General features: G+C 44.0%; 1 protein-coding gene and 1 non-coding gene across 2 annotated transcripts in view; both read right to left on the bottom strand.

Moving 5' to 3' along the window:
- The window catches only part of NCKAP5 (NCK associated protein 5), a 759,472-nt gene extending 742,078 nt beyond the window's left edge, over positions 1-17,394 (bottom strand). The window contains exon 1 of the mRNA XM_040636836.1: positions 17,326-17,394. Coding sequence (XP_040492770.1) covers positions 17,326-17,394 — 69 coding nt within the window. The remainder of the gene's footprint in view (positions 1-17,325) is intronic.
- On the bottom strand, positions 10,095-10,201 carry LOC121099915. Its single transcript, XR_005831645.1, has one exon. It is a non-coding gene; the product is annotated as a U6 spliceosomal RNA (small nuclear RNA).
- Positions 17,395-17,666: the final 272 nt, after the last annotated feature.

The raw sequence follows: 17,666 nt of genomic DNA, 5'->3' as shown, positions 1-17,666 counted from the left end.
GTGTGTGTGTGTGTGTGTGTGTGTGTGTGTGTGTGTTGTTTGATGATTTTTCTAGTCTTTTTCCTTTGGCCAACGAGTCCTTGATTGGCTGTAGAGAGTTAGTTACTCCAGTCTCAAGACGGACTCAGTTCCCTATCCTCATTCCTCCTTATGTCATATATGGAGATTATAGTCTTGATATTCGCACAGGGCCAAAGCAGGGAAAGCCTCCAGAACCCAACTCCTCCAGCTCGCACTTAAGGTTCTGTGACTTCCATCTGGGCGGCTCCCCATGAGGGCTCTCACCACCAGAGCTCTGAAGGAAGCATTGCAGAAATTCAGAGGCAAAAATACTGAATTTTTAGATAGCTATATTTCTTAAAGATGTTAATAGGAGCACAGTGCCTTGGACATACGGTGCTCAATGAAAATTTGATAGATGAAAGAATGGATGGTGAGCTTCCAGGTGTGTCTGGGAAATGAGGAAGCTCCCTGCAGAGGTGGAAGGTGGGGCCTTGGATGGAGGTGGTCCCTTTTCCATGCTCTGCATCATGGCAGGCTTCGGGAATGGTCTTCCATCACATCCAGATGAGCGAGCCTGCTTCCTGGGTGGCTGAGTGCAGGCTGAGCACCTCTAGCTCTCAGGGGCGTGCCATCTTTGGTTATTTAATGATGAGTGTGGGTGGATTACTCACTGTACTCACCAGGATAAAGCTTTACTCAGTGGCTGTAGGGACACATAAAAGGAACAAAGCCAGTGCCACCAGCAACGACACTTTGTTTCCTCTTTATTAGAGTGACCGTTATCATTCATTTTCTCTTTCACCCAGCAAGTCATGGACCCTCTCTCTCAACACTCCCCTCTGCTGGGCACTGGGGTAGAACTGTGGACAAGTCAACCCCTCCCCCGCTCTCCCCCATTTCCTCGTTCTTGCTTTATCACATTTCTCCTCGCTCCTGGGGTTTAAGTGTTCACTTTCTCAAATTTTTTGTTGTTGCTGCTCTTGTAACACTTGATCCTTTATAAGTGCAGAAGGAAACAGAAGCTCAGGAAAATGTAAAGGGTTTGAGGAGGGCACACCGCTAGTCAGTGGCAGAGCAGGGTCCTATTTTATGATGCTAAGAGATGCGTGTCCTGTTAGCTGTTTTCATTTTCTTTTCTAAAGGAGCCCTCCAGCAACATGCTTATTGACAGGGGCAGCCCTCTTCAGTTAGATCCTCTCTGAGCAGAGGACTTTGAAAACCAAATATGCGGCTTGAATGGCTGTGCCTTTACTAATAACCACTGTATTTGCTTTTCCAATTTTCCCCTGAAATCCAGTAACCACACAGGAAAAAGGATAAACTCTCTTCCTGCTCCTCTTAGGCTACGACTCCTCTTAGTTAACTCATTTAAAAACAATATTTTGTCGCTTTTATTTCCAGACAGTATTCCATTAACCAAGCAATACAGATTTGATCCTTGAGTGTTACGAATAGTACAGAGAATAGAATAATCAATGAACTGGCCTTTGGTCAGACATGGTTCTGGTTCAGAAACTGAAGGTGCCAACTCATGCTAACTTATGTGATTTGGGATGGGGAATTTAACCTTTGGAGCCTCAGGTTCTACATCTCTAACATGGGACTTATAATATATGCTTCACAGGTTGCTGGGAGAATTATTTGAATATTAGTTCCATGAGAGAAGAATGACAGTTGTCTTGTTCACCACAGAATTCCATGAAGAACCAAGCACAATAAATATTTGAATAAAATAATTCATCAAAATAGGTATGATTGATCTGTGCAGTGCCCAGCACGTCACCAATGGCCAATAATCTACATCTAAGTTAATTTTCCCTCTTTCTTCTTTCCCTTTCCTCTCTTCAGAAGATTGGGCCCCATGGTATGTGTAAAAGTAAACATTTAACCATTAATTGCAAATTATTTTGCCATGAGGGAAGAAATTTTGTAGACCCACAGAAGTCCTTCAGAGAAGAGCAGGAAAGTCTGAAGATACCTGATTTGCTGGATTAACTGCAAGATACCAGCCATTCTTTACTCTACACCACACTGTCCATCATCCCCTCCGAACTGTTAAGAGTTCAGGAGGAACAAAGACACCACTAGGGAGGAGTCGAAGCCTGGGAGTCCTGGTTGTGAGTTTCCTCTTTGTCCCCTGAGTGAAAACTCCTTCCATGCATGATGACACACTCTCCAGGCTCTTCAGGACTCCTGGGGAAAATGCTTTAACTCAAAATATCATCTGTGATCTGTTTTCCATCACAGGGAAAAAAAAGGTCTGATGTTGGACATTTAGCTCCATGGGAAACTATCACTGCAAACTGAGTTTCGAAAATTCAATTTGATTTATAAGGCATTAAAGTCTATTTAAAAAAAAATCTTCTGGTGAGTCCTTTGTTGTATGAGGAATCTCTCTGGAAAAATGCATCTTTTGTATAAATCTGGATTCACATAAATAGAACTTTCTTAAAACAAGCTGTGAGGACCTCTGGGCCTGCACTTCTCCTAGGTGCTTCTTCAGAGAGGCTTTCCCCACACTTTCACTGCTCAGAATTCTGGTAGGACCTCTCATCACAGCACAGGGGTAGGTGTCTACACATGAGCGAGGCCAGACTGTTACTTGAGTAAAAAACTCCAGAGAAACTACTTTGAGAAGAGCCACTGTAAAAATGGCTGTCAGAGCTATGGCACAGACACGGCGTCTGGAAAGCAGCCAACCCCAACAGCACAGGAAGTGGAAGCCACAAAGGTCACTGATTGCAGCACAGAGACACATCCTCCTCTCAACTCTGAAAGGTGTTCAAGGTACATGTAGATGGCACAGGTATCAGCCCCATGAGCTTTGTGGTCAGACAGACCTCAGTGTTTACTAGTCATGTGATCTCGGACAAGTTATTTCATTTCTAAGCCTCAGTTTCTTCATCTGTATAAGGGGATCAATAGTATCTCTCTGTAGAGTTGTGAAAATTCATTGAGCTGATACAAATAGAATATTAAGTCTAGCACCCAGGATATAAAAACATATAATGTTAGTTGCTGTTATTATTACCAATCAATAGCACTGATTCAGACAGGAATGAAAAACCATATGGAATAATTGAAGGTCATCTGATTGTTCACAAACATCGTCATCATCATTTTAGGCAACGTGATCACACACTGAGGGGAAGGTGTGGTAGGTCCCTCCTCTTTCCATCCCGGGACTCAGCATCCTGAGCCCATGACTGGATCTCGGTCTCTTTCCCGCCTCAGAACACACCGGCTCTGGGCTTCATTTGCTCAAAGTCCTTCTCCAGTGAAATGACAATCGAATAAGCTTTATGTCAGCCCTTTCAATTGACATAAACACAGCTCACTTTAGCACTTAAAAACTAATTTTAATTCTAGAATTTCAGTACTATTCAGCGCTCACATCTAAGGTACCAACATGCCCGAGCAGAGGATTACGCCCTAATTAGAAACAGGCTGTAAATATTATATGAGGACCCTGGTGTTTCTGCTTGGTTTAAGTTACACTGACTTCCAATCATGCATTTTATCTTTTGGCATGCATACATAGGTGCCCAATAAATGTTACCTTTGGTGATAATAAAACAAAAGCCTAACTTTCAAAAGTGAAATAACCAAAAGACCATTGTCTGCATTCTTGGCAGCGGCCAGAGAGCCAGTTTTCCCAAGTCAGCAGCCTCTGAGGAGGCTGGCCAGGGGCCAATTCCCAGGGTTGGCGCATTCCTGGGGCCTGGCAAGAGGCCACTGGGACCCTGTTTCCTCTTTCGTTCTCTTTATGTAGTGGAAAATCTTTCCCTCTTCGAACCCTCCGAGCCTGTCTTCCCCCATCGAAGTAAAGAGAGAAAGTCACATGGGAAATGATCTCCAGCCCCTTCCCCAAATCAAGATTCCCACTGCTCCGAGTTGGCACAGCTCAAAGCAATTGAAGGCAGAAGACAGACAAAAGAGGGCTCTGCGGCCCAGTCTCCAGCCTGATTCTATCAGTGGCACAGGGCCCGGGGCCGAGGACCCAGCAGGACCCTGCGCACAGGGAGTCATTGTACACTTGTTTAGAAGGCTACAGGCGCTCCTGGAAGCCTTTGGAATAAAACTGCCTGTTATAAATAGACACTGGCTGAACTTCAAGGGTGAGAGCAGGAGGCCAAAAGTTCCAGAAAAATATAACGCTCCATATAAGAAGGTCTGGAGTACAGCTCATTAACAGGGGGCGGCTGAGGCAGTTGGCCTCAGAAGAAAGGAATCCAAGGTCCGCTTAGATACAACCTGTAGTTAACACCTGGTGCCCATTTCTGGCTGATAACATCACGGATATGCCATTGGTTTTTAAACACCCTGTACGAATATACACAAACCAACATGGAGAAAAAGTCTTTTCTGAACATCTCCTTCCATCTGCAGACAAAGAAAACTGCCATCTGGACTCGCCAAGTCAGCCGGCTCCACGTATTTGCAGCCTGGAGGAGGATGTGGCCCGCCAAGCACTAGGCTGTGTGCTCCGTTTGAATCCCTTCCCTTGATTCTCCTTACAACCCATGTCCTTTCTACTACGTTACATGCCCTCTCTTTCCTCTGCACTCTTTAAAATGAGTGCTCTGGGGGCGCCTGGGTGGCTCAGTCAGTTAGGTGTCCAATTCTTGATTTTGGCTCAGGTCATGATCTCAGGGTCATGGCCTCGAGCCCCACATCATACTCCGTGCTGGGCATGAAGCCTGCTTAAGATTGTCTCCCTCTGTCCCTCTCTGCTCACGCTCTCTCTCTACAAAAATGAAATAAAGCAAAGTAGAGTAAAATAAAATAAAACAAAATAAAATGAATGTTCTGTACACAGTAGGCTCTTCATATGTGTTTCCTTCTGAAGCTGCCGCTGCAGCTTATATTTTTGAGAGGCTGAAGTTTAGCAGCGAGGAATGCCATCGTAGCTATAACACAATACTTTCCATTTGTGTAGAGTCTTACAGTTTCTGAGACAACTTTCTTCATCTTTATTTCCTTTTACACTCATGGAAACCTCTCTACTGAGGACACAGAGATTCAGAGAGTTCAAGAAACTTGAATCTACTGAAGGGCTCCCCTCAGCTTCAAATCTGCAGATTTAGAGTTCTAACGTAATGATCAATCTGCTGTATTATACTCTTTGTACCCCAGCCACCATACAACATGTAGGTAGCCCTGCAATAGGCATTTTTATCAGGACCTTGGAGAGAAGACTGTGTCACTGGCCATGTGGAACTTGTATTATGAAGGTGTCACATCATATTGTTCCAGTTAAACCAAGTTGGTGAGTCCAAGGGAGTGGGCTAGAAAACAACTCATAGGAAGCTGTTTCTAATAATAGAGACATAGTAACCTAACCTGGCTTAGGATAGCATTTTCTTCTTACTCCAAACTAGGTGTGCTGCAGATTATAATAGGATAAACATGTTGGATGCATTATTTTGGCCCCTACACACCCACTCTCCATCCCTCTCTACCCTGCTCTGGGCCCCAGGGTGCTCTATAGGCCCCTTTCCCTCTGTTTTCCAACTGGGTTCAGCAAATGGGAGGTTCCGGAGGGCCCTGGAGAGGAGAAGGAGAGGTGGGATTTTTCATGCCCCAGTCCCCTTCCTGCTGGGCCAGCACTGGTTGGCTGCATCCCTCCACCTAAGATGACACTTGCTACCAAGTGGCTCTCTCCTTCTGGCCATGTAGTTGTATGGCCATGCCAACCCCTTGCCCTGTTATCTTGTTGAGTTCCCTACATCCCACTCTGCCTTTGTAAAGGGCTTTTATTAAACTGTCCTCCATCACCTGGCTTGAGCATGCCATCTGTTTCCTCCTAGGACTTCAACTGATGCTGTGAATAATGAAATAATATTGTTGATGCAGTCTTTGTAGGCAAAACTATGAAAAGTTCCTCAGGTCCTCCTAAGAGGATGAGAAATGCTAACCACATTAGACCTGCTCTCTCCTACCTTCACTTCCTCTTTGCTAGACCTCACCAGACAGGAAGTAGTTCAGATAATCTGCCTCAGGGACCTACCACAAGCAGAGCTCTACACTTGGCCCACGAGATCTCTGAGTAACTACCTACCACCGCCATCTAGCTAGAACTCCACACAGGGAGGTAGGAATGACAGTACTAGCCACATCCCAATCACATCTGGGTGATAACATCAAAGACTTCAAGGCTCGTATCCACTCACATCAGATTACTGGAAGCCTTCACGACCAAACCATCCCCAGGGATGGCAGGCCTCTGACAGCAGCTCCTCCTCCCAGAAAGACCAACAGTCCCTGAACCTACTTATCTGCTGGCTCTGACGGATGGACTCCAGAATTTATCAGACCAAATGATTTTATTTCCCTCAACACATCTATGTGCATGAAAGCAGTCAATGAATTAATTATATTAGGAAACCTACCAAGCTGAAGACAATTGCTTATGACTAAGGACCAGAAAGGTGCTGAAAGACAGAAGGCAAGCAAACCCCAGAGGCATCTTCGGAAATGGACAATTATGATCCATTAAGCCTAGTTAAGGAAGTGAAATTTATGGGGAGGAAACATCTGGAACTGCTTGGAATGTAAAGGAACTGGGAGGAACCACTGTTTGGGCTTGTAGAGAGCAGCCCAGACAAATGGGATTCCATGTTAGGACAGAATTGCAAAATTAGTCCATGAAAGGGACGGCATCGAGGAAGTGCATCTGCTATTAAGTGAAGCGTTTTAATACAATGGCTCCTGTATTTGCTCTTGAAATATTAATTGAAATGGGGATGAGTATGAGGGCTGTCACATGAATAGAAAACTGGCAGAAAGATCATAAATACTGGCTAAGCTGAGCCAAGGCAACAGAACGTGGCAAGGCAACAGAAATAATGAAAATGCTGCCTAATTCCCAGCCATGAACCCTGTGGAGACTTAATAAATATTAATTGATAATAATGAACTATAGTACAGGGTGGTAAATTAGTGTGAGACAGGCTGCTGAAATACAGCTAATATATATACAGTTGGTATAACATACACTGATAAATGAGAAGAAAGGAAATCAAAATGATTTAGCTCTGCGATGCATTATGCCTGCACCAGGAAGGGGGGAGAGGGTAAGAGGATGGGCGAGCAGCAAGAAGGGACAAGAGGAAATTAAGAGGATAATTGAGGATCACAACAGAGCTTTCTTAGGGTCTCGGCAACTCCTCAAGTATAATCTAGGCACCTTGGAGTCCTACTCTATTCTTTTAAGACACGGAGTTTTTCTCAATAAATTTCTGTTTCAGGGACCTCATGGACACCACAGATTAAATCTGGACCAATTTCACTGAGGGAGATATGAAAGCTCTCCTTCTTGGGAAAGCCCACCCTGATGAATACAGCTGGAAGAGCAACCTCCTTTTGAAATCCCATCACTCTTGTTCTTTGCACCACTGTATACCTCCTGGTATTACTATGATTTGTGTATATGTGACTAGACTTTGTAAGGTTTTGCCGAACGGAAATCATGCTTTGCATTTCTTAACACTCACATCAATCTTCACCCTTAGTATTTCACAGTGCTTTGAACTTAGTAGGTGTTCAATTCCTGTGCTGATCAATTAGAAATGCTAGAGAGGAAAACAGGCACCTATAAGAGAGAACACCCAGCTCCTCCTGGGTTTGAGGACCAGCTTCTAAGGAGATCGATGAAAGCTCTACCTCTTGTTGTGGACAAAGCACTAGAGAATCTGCCACAGGAACAATCTGAGGCTGCCAGAGGAGGATACAGAAACCTCGGTTGCCATGGAAACTTGTATGATCTGATGATTCCCATTGTTGAAAGATGGTGAGACACCAGGAGAATGACAAGCAGATTCCTGAGCCCTAAGAAAACACAGAACATGCCAAGCAAACGTCTCTGCTCATTTGCACTTATTTCTTAAGATGCAGTATCACCATCTATCAATAAAGGCACTTACAAAGGGTTTTCAAAATGTTCCCAGTTCCTATTTTGATTAAGTGATCTCTGAGATGCCAAGTATGTGCAGAGCTATGTCTGAGACAGGCATACAGCATTCACTGCAGCAGATGGGTACAGGGATAGAACCAGGCACTTCTGAGCTCTTGCTCTGGGACCTGGGTAAGGTAAGCCATCTGTGTGCAGGTCCTGTGGGCCCAGCTTGCTAGACTAATGGCAGAGGAAGCTACCTAACCATTCTTGGGTCACAGATACCTTTGAGAATATGATTATAGCTATGGACTCCCTCCCCAGAAAAATGTGCACATATGCACATACATATAAAATTTAATACAATATACTTTAGAGAATTCAAAACCCCTGGAGCCTTTCCATAAACTTGCCCTATCAAGCACTCCAGAACTCAAGAGGGTCCAAGTATTTTGTTAAGAATCTCTGATGCAAATACAAGTCTTTATACATAAGCTAGAATCATCCTTGGTAAAACAGAAAATGTTGCCATCCCAAACTTCTGAACCAGTGCTCAGGGCCTCCTCCAGGTAGTGCCCCCTTCCTCCGTACCCAGTACTTCCTGCTAATGGGTACTTAGCCCATGAACGGCTACTCACTGGTAAGTTCACTCACTCATTCATTCATTGCACAGAGTGTTTTCCATGTGTCAGACTTTAGGGACCCAAATGTGAGTATAACATGGCTTGTGCCCTCTTGGAGCTTACAATTCAGCTCAGTCAGGGCTGAGCTGCTTCCCAGAGGATACTGGGCAATGTCTGGAGACAGTTCCATTGTCACAGCTGGGCAAGGGGTGCTCTTGGCATCTGGTGGATAGAAGCCAGGAATGCTGCTGAAAATCCTGCAATGCCCAGAATACCCCAAACCCCACAACAAAGAAGCACAGGGTCCAAAATGTCATACAGATTGAGACACCCTGATTTAAGGTGGACAGTCATGAGACAAAGTGTTACATGCAGTGATGAAGACCAGAGGTAAATATTATGGCAGCTCAGGAAAGGGAATTTTAACAAGAATTCTGGAATATATGGTTATGGTGGCAGACTTCCTTACTTTCAATGATGGACAGAAGGAAGGTGAAGGGAAGAGGAGTCATTTGGGATGAGCCACCACTGTAATGAAGGCAGACATTCCTTTGTGCAACATCAGAGGGGGAGGCATCAATTTCAAGTGGGGAACGAACAAAAGGCATTTGGTAGGGGGATGTCCTCATAGGAAATGATGTTGGTCTCTACCCAGCCCCATCAGTCAATGGCTCAGCCAAAAGAATATGCAACCATTAGATAGGCTCATCACTCCAGTTATAAATCCTGTTGTATCCTGGGCAAACAGCTAGACATTGGATATGCCCTGTCATTCACCACTCCTCCCTACTCTACTCCCATTCCAATCAATATCCTCATTGTGTACATGTATACACCACAATGAGTACTCATGTGGGTGAAAACACAAAATTATAGATATAGGGTATATGTTATGTATTATATAGATATGCTATTATAAACTTTAATCTCTACAGAATTTGGTTCCAAGACTTGATTAATCAGAAAAAGCACAAGACCAGAAATCAGACCTAGACCAAGTTCCAGCACATGCAATCTTTTTTCCTTGTAGCCCCCTCTCTCCCAACCTCAAGCACTTTGATAATTGTTTTACTGAAATTAGGCCTGGCCTCCGTCATCGGCAGGCACAGAGATGGCAGGTGTGCTAATACACCTGTAAACCTCTAGCCCTGTTGAAGCTGGGGCTGTTTAATGTTGGAAAGCACCAGGGAAGGAGATCCCAGTCACTGGCAAACAAGGTTTTCTGCTTCTGAGCTGCTAGCTGTGGAGTAACAGCATGATCTGGGGGCAGCCGGAAGGGAGTTGAAATCCCACGTCTACCGTACACCAAGTTCTATAGCTTTGAGGAAGTTCCTTACCTTGTTAGGCTTAAAATTTTTTATTCATAAAATAGGAATAATTAAAGTTCCTATCTTAAAGGGTATCATGAGTACTGAATGACAATTTCTATCTAAAGCACTGAGCAGAGTGTCTGGCACACAGCAAGCCTCGGTAAATTTCAGCTCTTCTCACCAAGGGAAGGGAGCCATCTTGGTCCGCCCTGGAGCCATCTTGGTTCATGGTTGGCTCCACTGTCTGCACATGCTGAGCCGTCTGCTAAAGTGGCTTTCATGGTAGACCTTACCACCATCCTTGTGCAGGGACCATGCAATCTTCTCTGTATCATTCCAATTTTTAGAATATGTGCTGTTGAAGCGAGCACCAAGATTTTTTTAAAAAGTAATCTCTACCCTCTGTGCAGGGCTCAAACTTACAACTCCAAGAGTCACATGTTCCACCAACTGAGCTAGCCCGGCACCCCACTGGAATTTACCAGTCCCCACTGCTGACATAGTCTATGTCTGCTGCTTGGGTGTATTCTATTTCTGTTCTTTTGTCCCGCCTTCCATTCAGACCATTTCAGCAACAATTCTGCTTATATCTCCATCCTCCTCCCAGCACTGCTTGTGGTCAGTTCTGATGTTTTCCTGCTCATCTGGGCCCCTTTAAGACCCCTAGCAACCAGGTATTTGTGGCTGTACCCACCTGGCTAAGCCGCTCTGTCTTCTCCCAGCCCATCCACACCAAATCTACCCAGAGCCCCCAGGGGTCTGTGCTGCTGAGGGAGCTGAGCAGGACATTCCATTCCTCCAGCATGTTCTTGACCTGCCATGATGGGCTCAGCTAGGCTGTTGGACAGATTCACTGGGTAAATATGCATTTAAGCATCTGACACTTTTCTTGCTCCAACATCGCCTTCTGTCGAGGAGGCGCAAAGATTTGGCACAACACTTTGGAAAGGTAGCTAACCCAGGCCAAAGCTCTTTCTGTTCTCTACCTGTTGCTTTTTCCCCAAAATGGGGTTTCCCACACCTGGCTTCAGTGCATGGTCTTTGTCCTTCTCGGCACACCCAGGGGGCAGCTGAGACAGTAGCCCTGTTGAGGGCATGAAGCAACTGGGGAATCCAAACCTCCCTCTTATTCATTGACCTTTCTCTCCTTGACACTTGCTTGAAAAATCTCAAACAATCTTGGTATCAGAGCACAAAGGTCAGGACTCCTGGCAAGAGGCACTGAGTAAACCATATTTCATACATGCTTCCATTAGTAGAAGGGGATCAAGGCTAGCTTGGATTTGAGTAGCTAGAAACCTCTAGCAACCTAGTGGCCTGTGCTCTGCACAGCACTTCTACAATGAGAGGTAGCCCAATTACAGCACCAAGAGAGTCAAGAAAGCACGGGTATACCTGAAGCACCACAAAAATACAGATTTTTGGGGTAGTTTTCACAATCCACTGGCTGCACTGAGCAATACCAACAATGCTCGTTTTGCATTTAGAAAAAGATTCAGTGAGTTCTGAGCTTTCTAAAATATGAACCTTTGCTCTTGGATACACACATCTTTGCTTGACATCCTAAACTTGCTCCCTTGCCTGCCTCAGCATATTGCTCATCCTGAGGGTAAACACAAGTCCCCATTCAGAAAGTCAGCACCCAGAAAAAGTGAACTAGACCTTCAGGTTTCCCATTTCTCTACCACATACAGATATCCTCTAGAATCCAGCCTGCTGCCAGTGTAATAAAGTTTTATTAGAACATAAGCCATGTCCATTTATTCATGTATTGTCTGTGGCTGCCTTCAGGTTCCCACAGCAGAGCTGAGTACTTATGACTGCTCAGCTGGCCTGGAAAGCCTAAAAGATTCATTATTTGGCTTTTCACAGAGTTTGCTAGAAACTCTGCTTTAGAATTCCTTCCAGTCACTAACCTGGGGTGAAATTACTGAAGATGAAGCAGTACAGTTTTACATTTGTGAATTTGTCAGGGTTCTGTCCCTCTGTAAATATAATTATAAACGCAAGGATAAATATAGAGGGATTTATTATAAGGGATGGAGTCATGATTATAGAGGCTGAGAAGCCCCATGATATGCTGTCTGCAAGCTGGTAGCCCAGGAAACCCAGTGCTGTAGCTCCAGTCCAAACCCTAAGTCCTGAGAACCACGGGAGCCAATAGCTTAAGTCCCACTCCAAGTCTTAAGTCCTGAAAGCAAGGAGCACTGGTGTCTGAGGACAGAAGAAGATGTCTCAGCTCATGCAGAGATCAGGTTTGCTCTGTGTCGACATTTCTGTCCCATTCAGGTCTTCAGTCAATCAGATGATGCCCACCCACAGTGGTGAGGGCGAACTTCTCTACTGGGTCTACTGATGCCAATGCTAATCTCGCAGACACACCCAGAAGTAATGTTTTACCAGAGCTTAGTTAAGTCGACACATAAAATTAACCATCACAATTTGTTATAAGGAAGAAGTTTCCCTGGGGAAAAAAAATAATTCCACAATGAAATGAGTTGTTAGCCGAGGGTATAGGACAATATTCTTGGGTTGCCCCTTTCTTCTCTGCTCACCCACCAAATTCTCCACATCGCTTCAGCTGTCATACATGCGCTACTGAAGCAAGCTCTCAAATTGCTAACTCCAGCTCCTCCTCCACAGTGCTCCTTACAGCCTCCCCCCGCCATGACTTGGTGCCTCTCACAGTCAATGCCACACCATCTATCTCCTCTGTGGTATATCACTTTTCCTGCTGATCAGGTCAGCTTCAACCAATAAACTATGATCTTGTATCAGTCAGGGGGCTCTGCAGGAAAACGATGGCACATGCAAATCATCTAAACTGAGAAGATTTTGGTAAAGGAACCAGACAATAAAGGATGGGCAGACCTAAAGCAGACCAACATGAGACGGGCTGGCAATATCCAAGTGTCATTACTACCAAGAAGCCTGAAGGGACATGGGGAGAGGGAAGGTGCCAGAACACAGAGAGACCTGTGGTTTTGTGAGAGACGGTTGCCCAACAAAAGCTGTGACCTTAGGTAGAGTAGTCCAGTCACTGTGGTCTAGGACCAGGCAAGGAGCGAACAGGAAAGCCATCACCTTGACCTCTCTTCCTGACCTCTGATCTTGTGCTAGGTCCCCTCATTGGCCAAACCCATCTAGATGCCAGAAAACAAGATCCTTTTGATATGGTCCATGTGGCACATCTTCCAGGGGTGCACAGCCAGGCAGAGAAGGCTGGAGTGGATCTACACGGAAAAGTGGTGACTATCCAACACATCCCAGAGCTACTACAATGTCTTAAATGTGACGCAGGTTTTCTAGTGCTGCTTATTGTTTGGCTTCATGTGTGACTGTGGAAGGCCTAATCACTCTAATAATTTGGATACAAACCATCGAGAGGCTGAAGGATGAATTGAGGGGCTTGGTGTGGGGCCTTTCCTGCTCTCGTGAGTTTATCAAAATTGCCCTGCTGTAGGAGCTGAGGATCTAGTGTGGCCAACGTTTTGTCTTTCTTCTGGAAGGGGAAAAAAGGAAGGGGTACCACGAAAGAATTTGTCATTCATGAAAAAAAAGTTTACTCCTTTCTGTGCCTAAAAGCAAAAAGTAATTTTTCCTCAAATTAAAAGGGAATTTCTGCTATTGAAATGTGAGCTGGTAAAAAAAAAAAAAAAAAAAAAAAGATAATTCACTTCCCAGCCTTCTCATCAGTTAAATGTTATCATGGCCACAAGTATCAAATAGCTATATAGGCAGCCTGGGAATGATTCTTGCAAATAAAAAAGCACAGTGTGAAATGCTGACTTTTTCTGATCAAAAAGCATCCTGGGGTAGGTGGAACAGCTTTGGGTCAAGAAGAGGCCTCGATTTCTGGGGTGATTTTTATTGTTATTGGAGAGAAGACTGTACTTGCCGCAGACGTGCGGCTCCTCGGCACACTCCTACTGGGGAAGGCAAACTTGTAGTCACTTGTCTTTCTCTCAGGGTACTTACCCCCCACATTGAAACATATTTTTCATTTCAGTTTCACTTACCTGTCACTTTCTTCTTAAAAAGGGTGATTTATCAAGTAAAAAAATCAACATCAAAGAACACTTCAATGCTACTGAGACGCGCACGCACACACACACACACACACACTCTCTCTCTCTCTCTCTCTCTCTCTCTCTCTCTCTCAAACCTTCCCGGTGTCCTGTCCTGAAGGCAAAATTGTTACTGAAGACCACGAGTGATCGTCCCCCAATGGGGAGTTTTTTTCAGTATCTGGGCCGTGAGTTTCTTTATTCTGTGGTTCCACCAGCCTACAAATTTAAAAGCTGTTGCAAGGGAGCTATAATTTCTACTCAACACTTCATGATTTGATTATGTAAAATAAAAAGTATAATGAAGTTAATAGTACCTTATTCTTACTGTACATTATGAGGAATTTTTTTCCCGCAAAATGTGAAAGTGGAAATTACCTCTGGGCCTTCTAATTCTCAAAAATGTGGGTCATAATGATTACTGTGGTGGAATTTCAGGACTTAAGATTTAGTGTATTTCTCTTTCCTCTATTCAGTTTTCCAAAGGGACATCTTCTCTTACCGGGATTTTATGCAGTAAAATGTAAGGCAGTGAAGTGAGGGTAGGAGACCTGCACTGCACGCTACTTGTGGGAACTCGAGAAAAACACTGAACCTCACTGAGGAATAATTTCTTTTGCAAAGTGAGGAGGCTGGATAACCCAGTCCCAATCTAGCATTCTATGATAAAAAAAAAAAAAAACACAACATAAAGTGGAATAAAGTAAACATGCCTTGAAAAAGAAGGGTGGCATATGATGCCAGGTGTTTCTTTCCCCTTGTATTTTCCGGTAACCCTAATCCAGGATCATCATCTTGTGTTTCTCTCCTAGTTATTTGTGTGGTTTCAGCAGGGAGCCAAAGAGAAGGGCAATGTCTTGGGTTTAAGTCCTTTACAGGCCAGTGAGCGTTGAGCTCATCCTCGTCTACCTCTCTCCCTGATGGTTGCAAGAGAATTCACTCAAGGGACTCTCAGTGGGTCTCACTCTTAAAGCACCAGCTCAAAATGAGTACTCTTGCTCTCACTGCCTCAGCATCTTATATGAGGAAAGAACATAACGCTAAAACAGAAGTCATATTTATAGTCACGTGGCCTAAACTGTAGATCATACAGTGGCATTTAAGGCCTCCCACACCCCAGGCCACCTACTCATAAGAGAGCACAGTCTTTCAGGATTTTCCCAATTATGCACATGCAGACCAAACACTTAATCTACCTCCAGGAAATAAGGAAGATATTGCACTAGTGCAAAAACTTTGCTTAAGCATCATTTGGGGAGATTTAATAGGATTAAGTTTCTCAGGTGGTGCCAAGCAACGGGTTTTTATTTTCACAGTCTACTTTGATGCTGTTAAGTCAGAAAATGGATCTGCAGGCCCCGCAAGACTCAGGGCAGAGCCATGCGCCAATGGGAACCCAAGCTTGGTTGTGGGCTTTCAACTAGCACTGCTACTATGACAGGCTTTGATTTATGCTCACAGTCAAGCCTGTCCCTGAGCAAAATTTCAATATGGACAATGGTTTCATTAAGACTGTTGCCTCTTTCTCTGATTTGCAGGTACCTGATGCCCTCAGGGTAATTTGCTGCCTCTCCTCTCCCCTCCCTGCCCCAACCCAGTCCTGCATCCCAGCACTCCCTGCTCTTCATCCTATTGTTTACCAATTCTCTCCACAAAATTTTGCTCAGCTGCTTGACATTTGGGAAAGATCCAAGACCTTTTATTAATGAGTGCTACTATGAATTATTAAAAGACAATAGCTTAGCATGCTTTCATGGATAGCATCTTTACACATTCTCTGGCATGGAAGGCAGAATTTGGGATTTTAGGGACTAATCAGCAAGGATATTTCTGGGTTAAGAGAACGTTTCCTGCAGAGCGCCTGGGTGGCTCAATCAGTTAGGTGTCTGACTCCTGATTTCGGCTTGGGTTGTGATCTCGGGGTTGTAGGATCAAGCCCCACATCAGGCTCTGTGCTTAGCTCAGAGTCTGCTTATCCCTCTCCCTCTGCTCCTTCCCCTGACTTGAGCTCTCTCTCATAATAAAAAAATTTTTTTTAATAGGAGAACCTTTCCTGTGCTGCTCATATATTATAATATATAAGATATATATATATATATATCTGTCCTCTGCTTCGATATATGACAGACCCTATTGGCAGGTTAATAGGTAAAAAGTGTTTTCTTTGGAAAAGGAGGGGCTGAGAAATTATCTTTTTATCCTAAGTTTTCCCCGAAACTATCCCCAGGGAATAGACATATAAATACACACACACACACACACACACACACACACACACACACACAGGCTATTTGCATCACATTCACCCTGGAAGACAGAAAGCCCTAAGACATGAGAAGAGGGCACATCCTTTGGGAGGAGACTCTAAAATGCTGTAAGAGTTCTTAGCCTCCAAAGGTAGGCTGGTCAGCACACAGCCCACACAGACACAGAAATTGAATCTAAAAACAAGAGAGAAACTAGACACAAAAGTTTAATGTAATCCTTTTCTCTATTCCCGGAAACTCATATCCAGCAACAGTTTGTGACATTAAGCCTCAGCAATTATGGGATAACTAGCTAGTCTATACACTGGTGGAGCCAGACCTATACCAGCAGAGTGGGAGAAGTGCAACTGACAAATCCATTCAACAAATATTTGATTGGAGTCCGACCCGGACTCTAGGCCAAGTGCTGGGAGCACACAAATGAATAAAGCACATCCTTCCACAACATGCAAAAGAAGGAGCTGAGGGCAATCTCTACTTCAGTAAATGAGCAAAAGAGAAAGGAATGACTCACTTGATTTCTTGCTCTGTTCACATGCATTAGGGAAGAGAAGGGGTGATGCACACGTCTGAGCTCAGAGAGCAGCCAACCTTCCGAAATCAGGGACTTAGTCTCTTTCCTTGGACTAACCAGATTTTCATATACGAAAGCAAACACAACCAGGTTTTTAAGAATGACGCCCATCAGCATTCACATTCTTAGAAAGAAAGTTTATAAACAATTGAACTCTGGTACGTACCTAAGAAGATCTCAGGGACTCTTCACTCTTCAATATTTGAAGCTCTATTACATTCTTATTCAACTTATCCCCCAAATGAAGATAAATGGGTGATGGAACAACTATATATAGGCTTGGCATTTGGCATCAGCTTTACAGTAGTGTTTTTCTATAGGTTAAAGTCTACTTCAGCTGGAATTAATGTAATTATATATAATGTTGACAGATTATGACATTTGCCTATTAAGACACTATACAAACATTCCAATAATTTGCTGGCTTTTGACTTTGTAAAAAATAAATGAAACCAAATCCCAGGGGATATGGCTAATGGGGTAACTGGAATAGAGGTTTCAAAAGCACAGGGTTCAGGAAATAACAGTCAAAGAATAATGCATTTTAAGCCAAAACATATAGTGGTAAATGAATATTTAGTACTTACCACAAGACTGCTGTCTAGAGACAGCCTTTTTCCAAAGTCCCTTTTCTCAAGCTGTCTCTTTCCCTCCATGGGTGAAGTTATTTATTTTCCTTTGTGATTTATAAGAATTCCCCTTCTGTTTCCAAGGTCACTGCAAAAAGTGAGCATGTGTTTTACCATCCAAGTGAATAGTGTTTAGACCCTTGTTTTTAGCTTTCTAACCAGAAACAAGTTTTGCAGCCAAAATACCCAGACCTGAATCATAAATGCAGAACTGGGCTCTCTCAACTCAAAAGACCTCTCCGTGTTGCAAATGTCAGAGTCATCTTTACTGAGGCCCCTATGTTTTTATAGGTCTTGCT

This window comes from Ursus maritimus, unplaced genomic scaffold (assembly GCF_017311325.1).
Source record: "Ursus maritimus isolate PB19 unplaced genomic scaffold, ASM1731132v1 scaffold_1, whole genome shotgun sequence".
NCBI classification, from domain to species: Eukaryota; Metazoa; Chordata; class Mammalia; order Carnivora; family Ursidae; genus Ursus; species Ursus maritimus.
The sequence above is the reverse complement of the archived record's forward strand: the minus strand, read 5'-3'. Positions and strand labels throughout refer to the sequence as shown.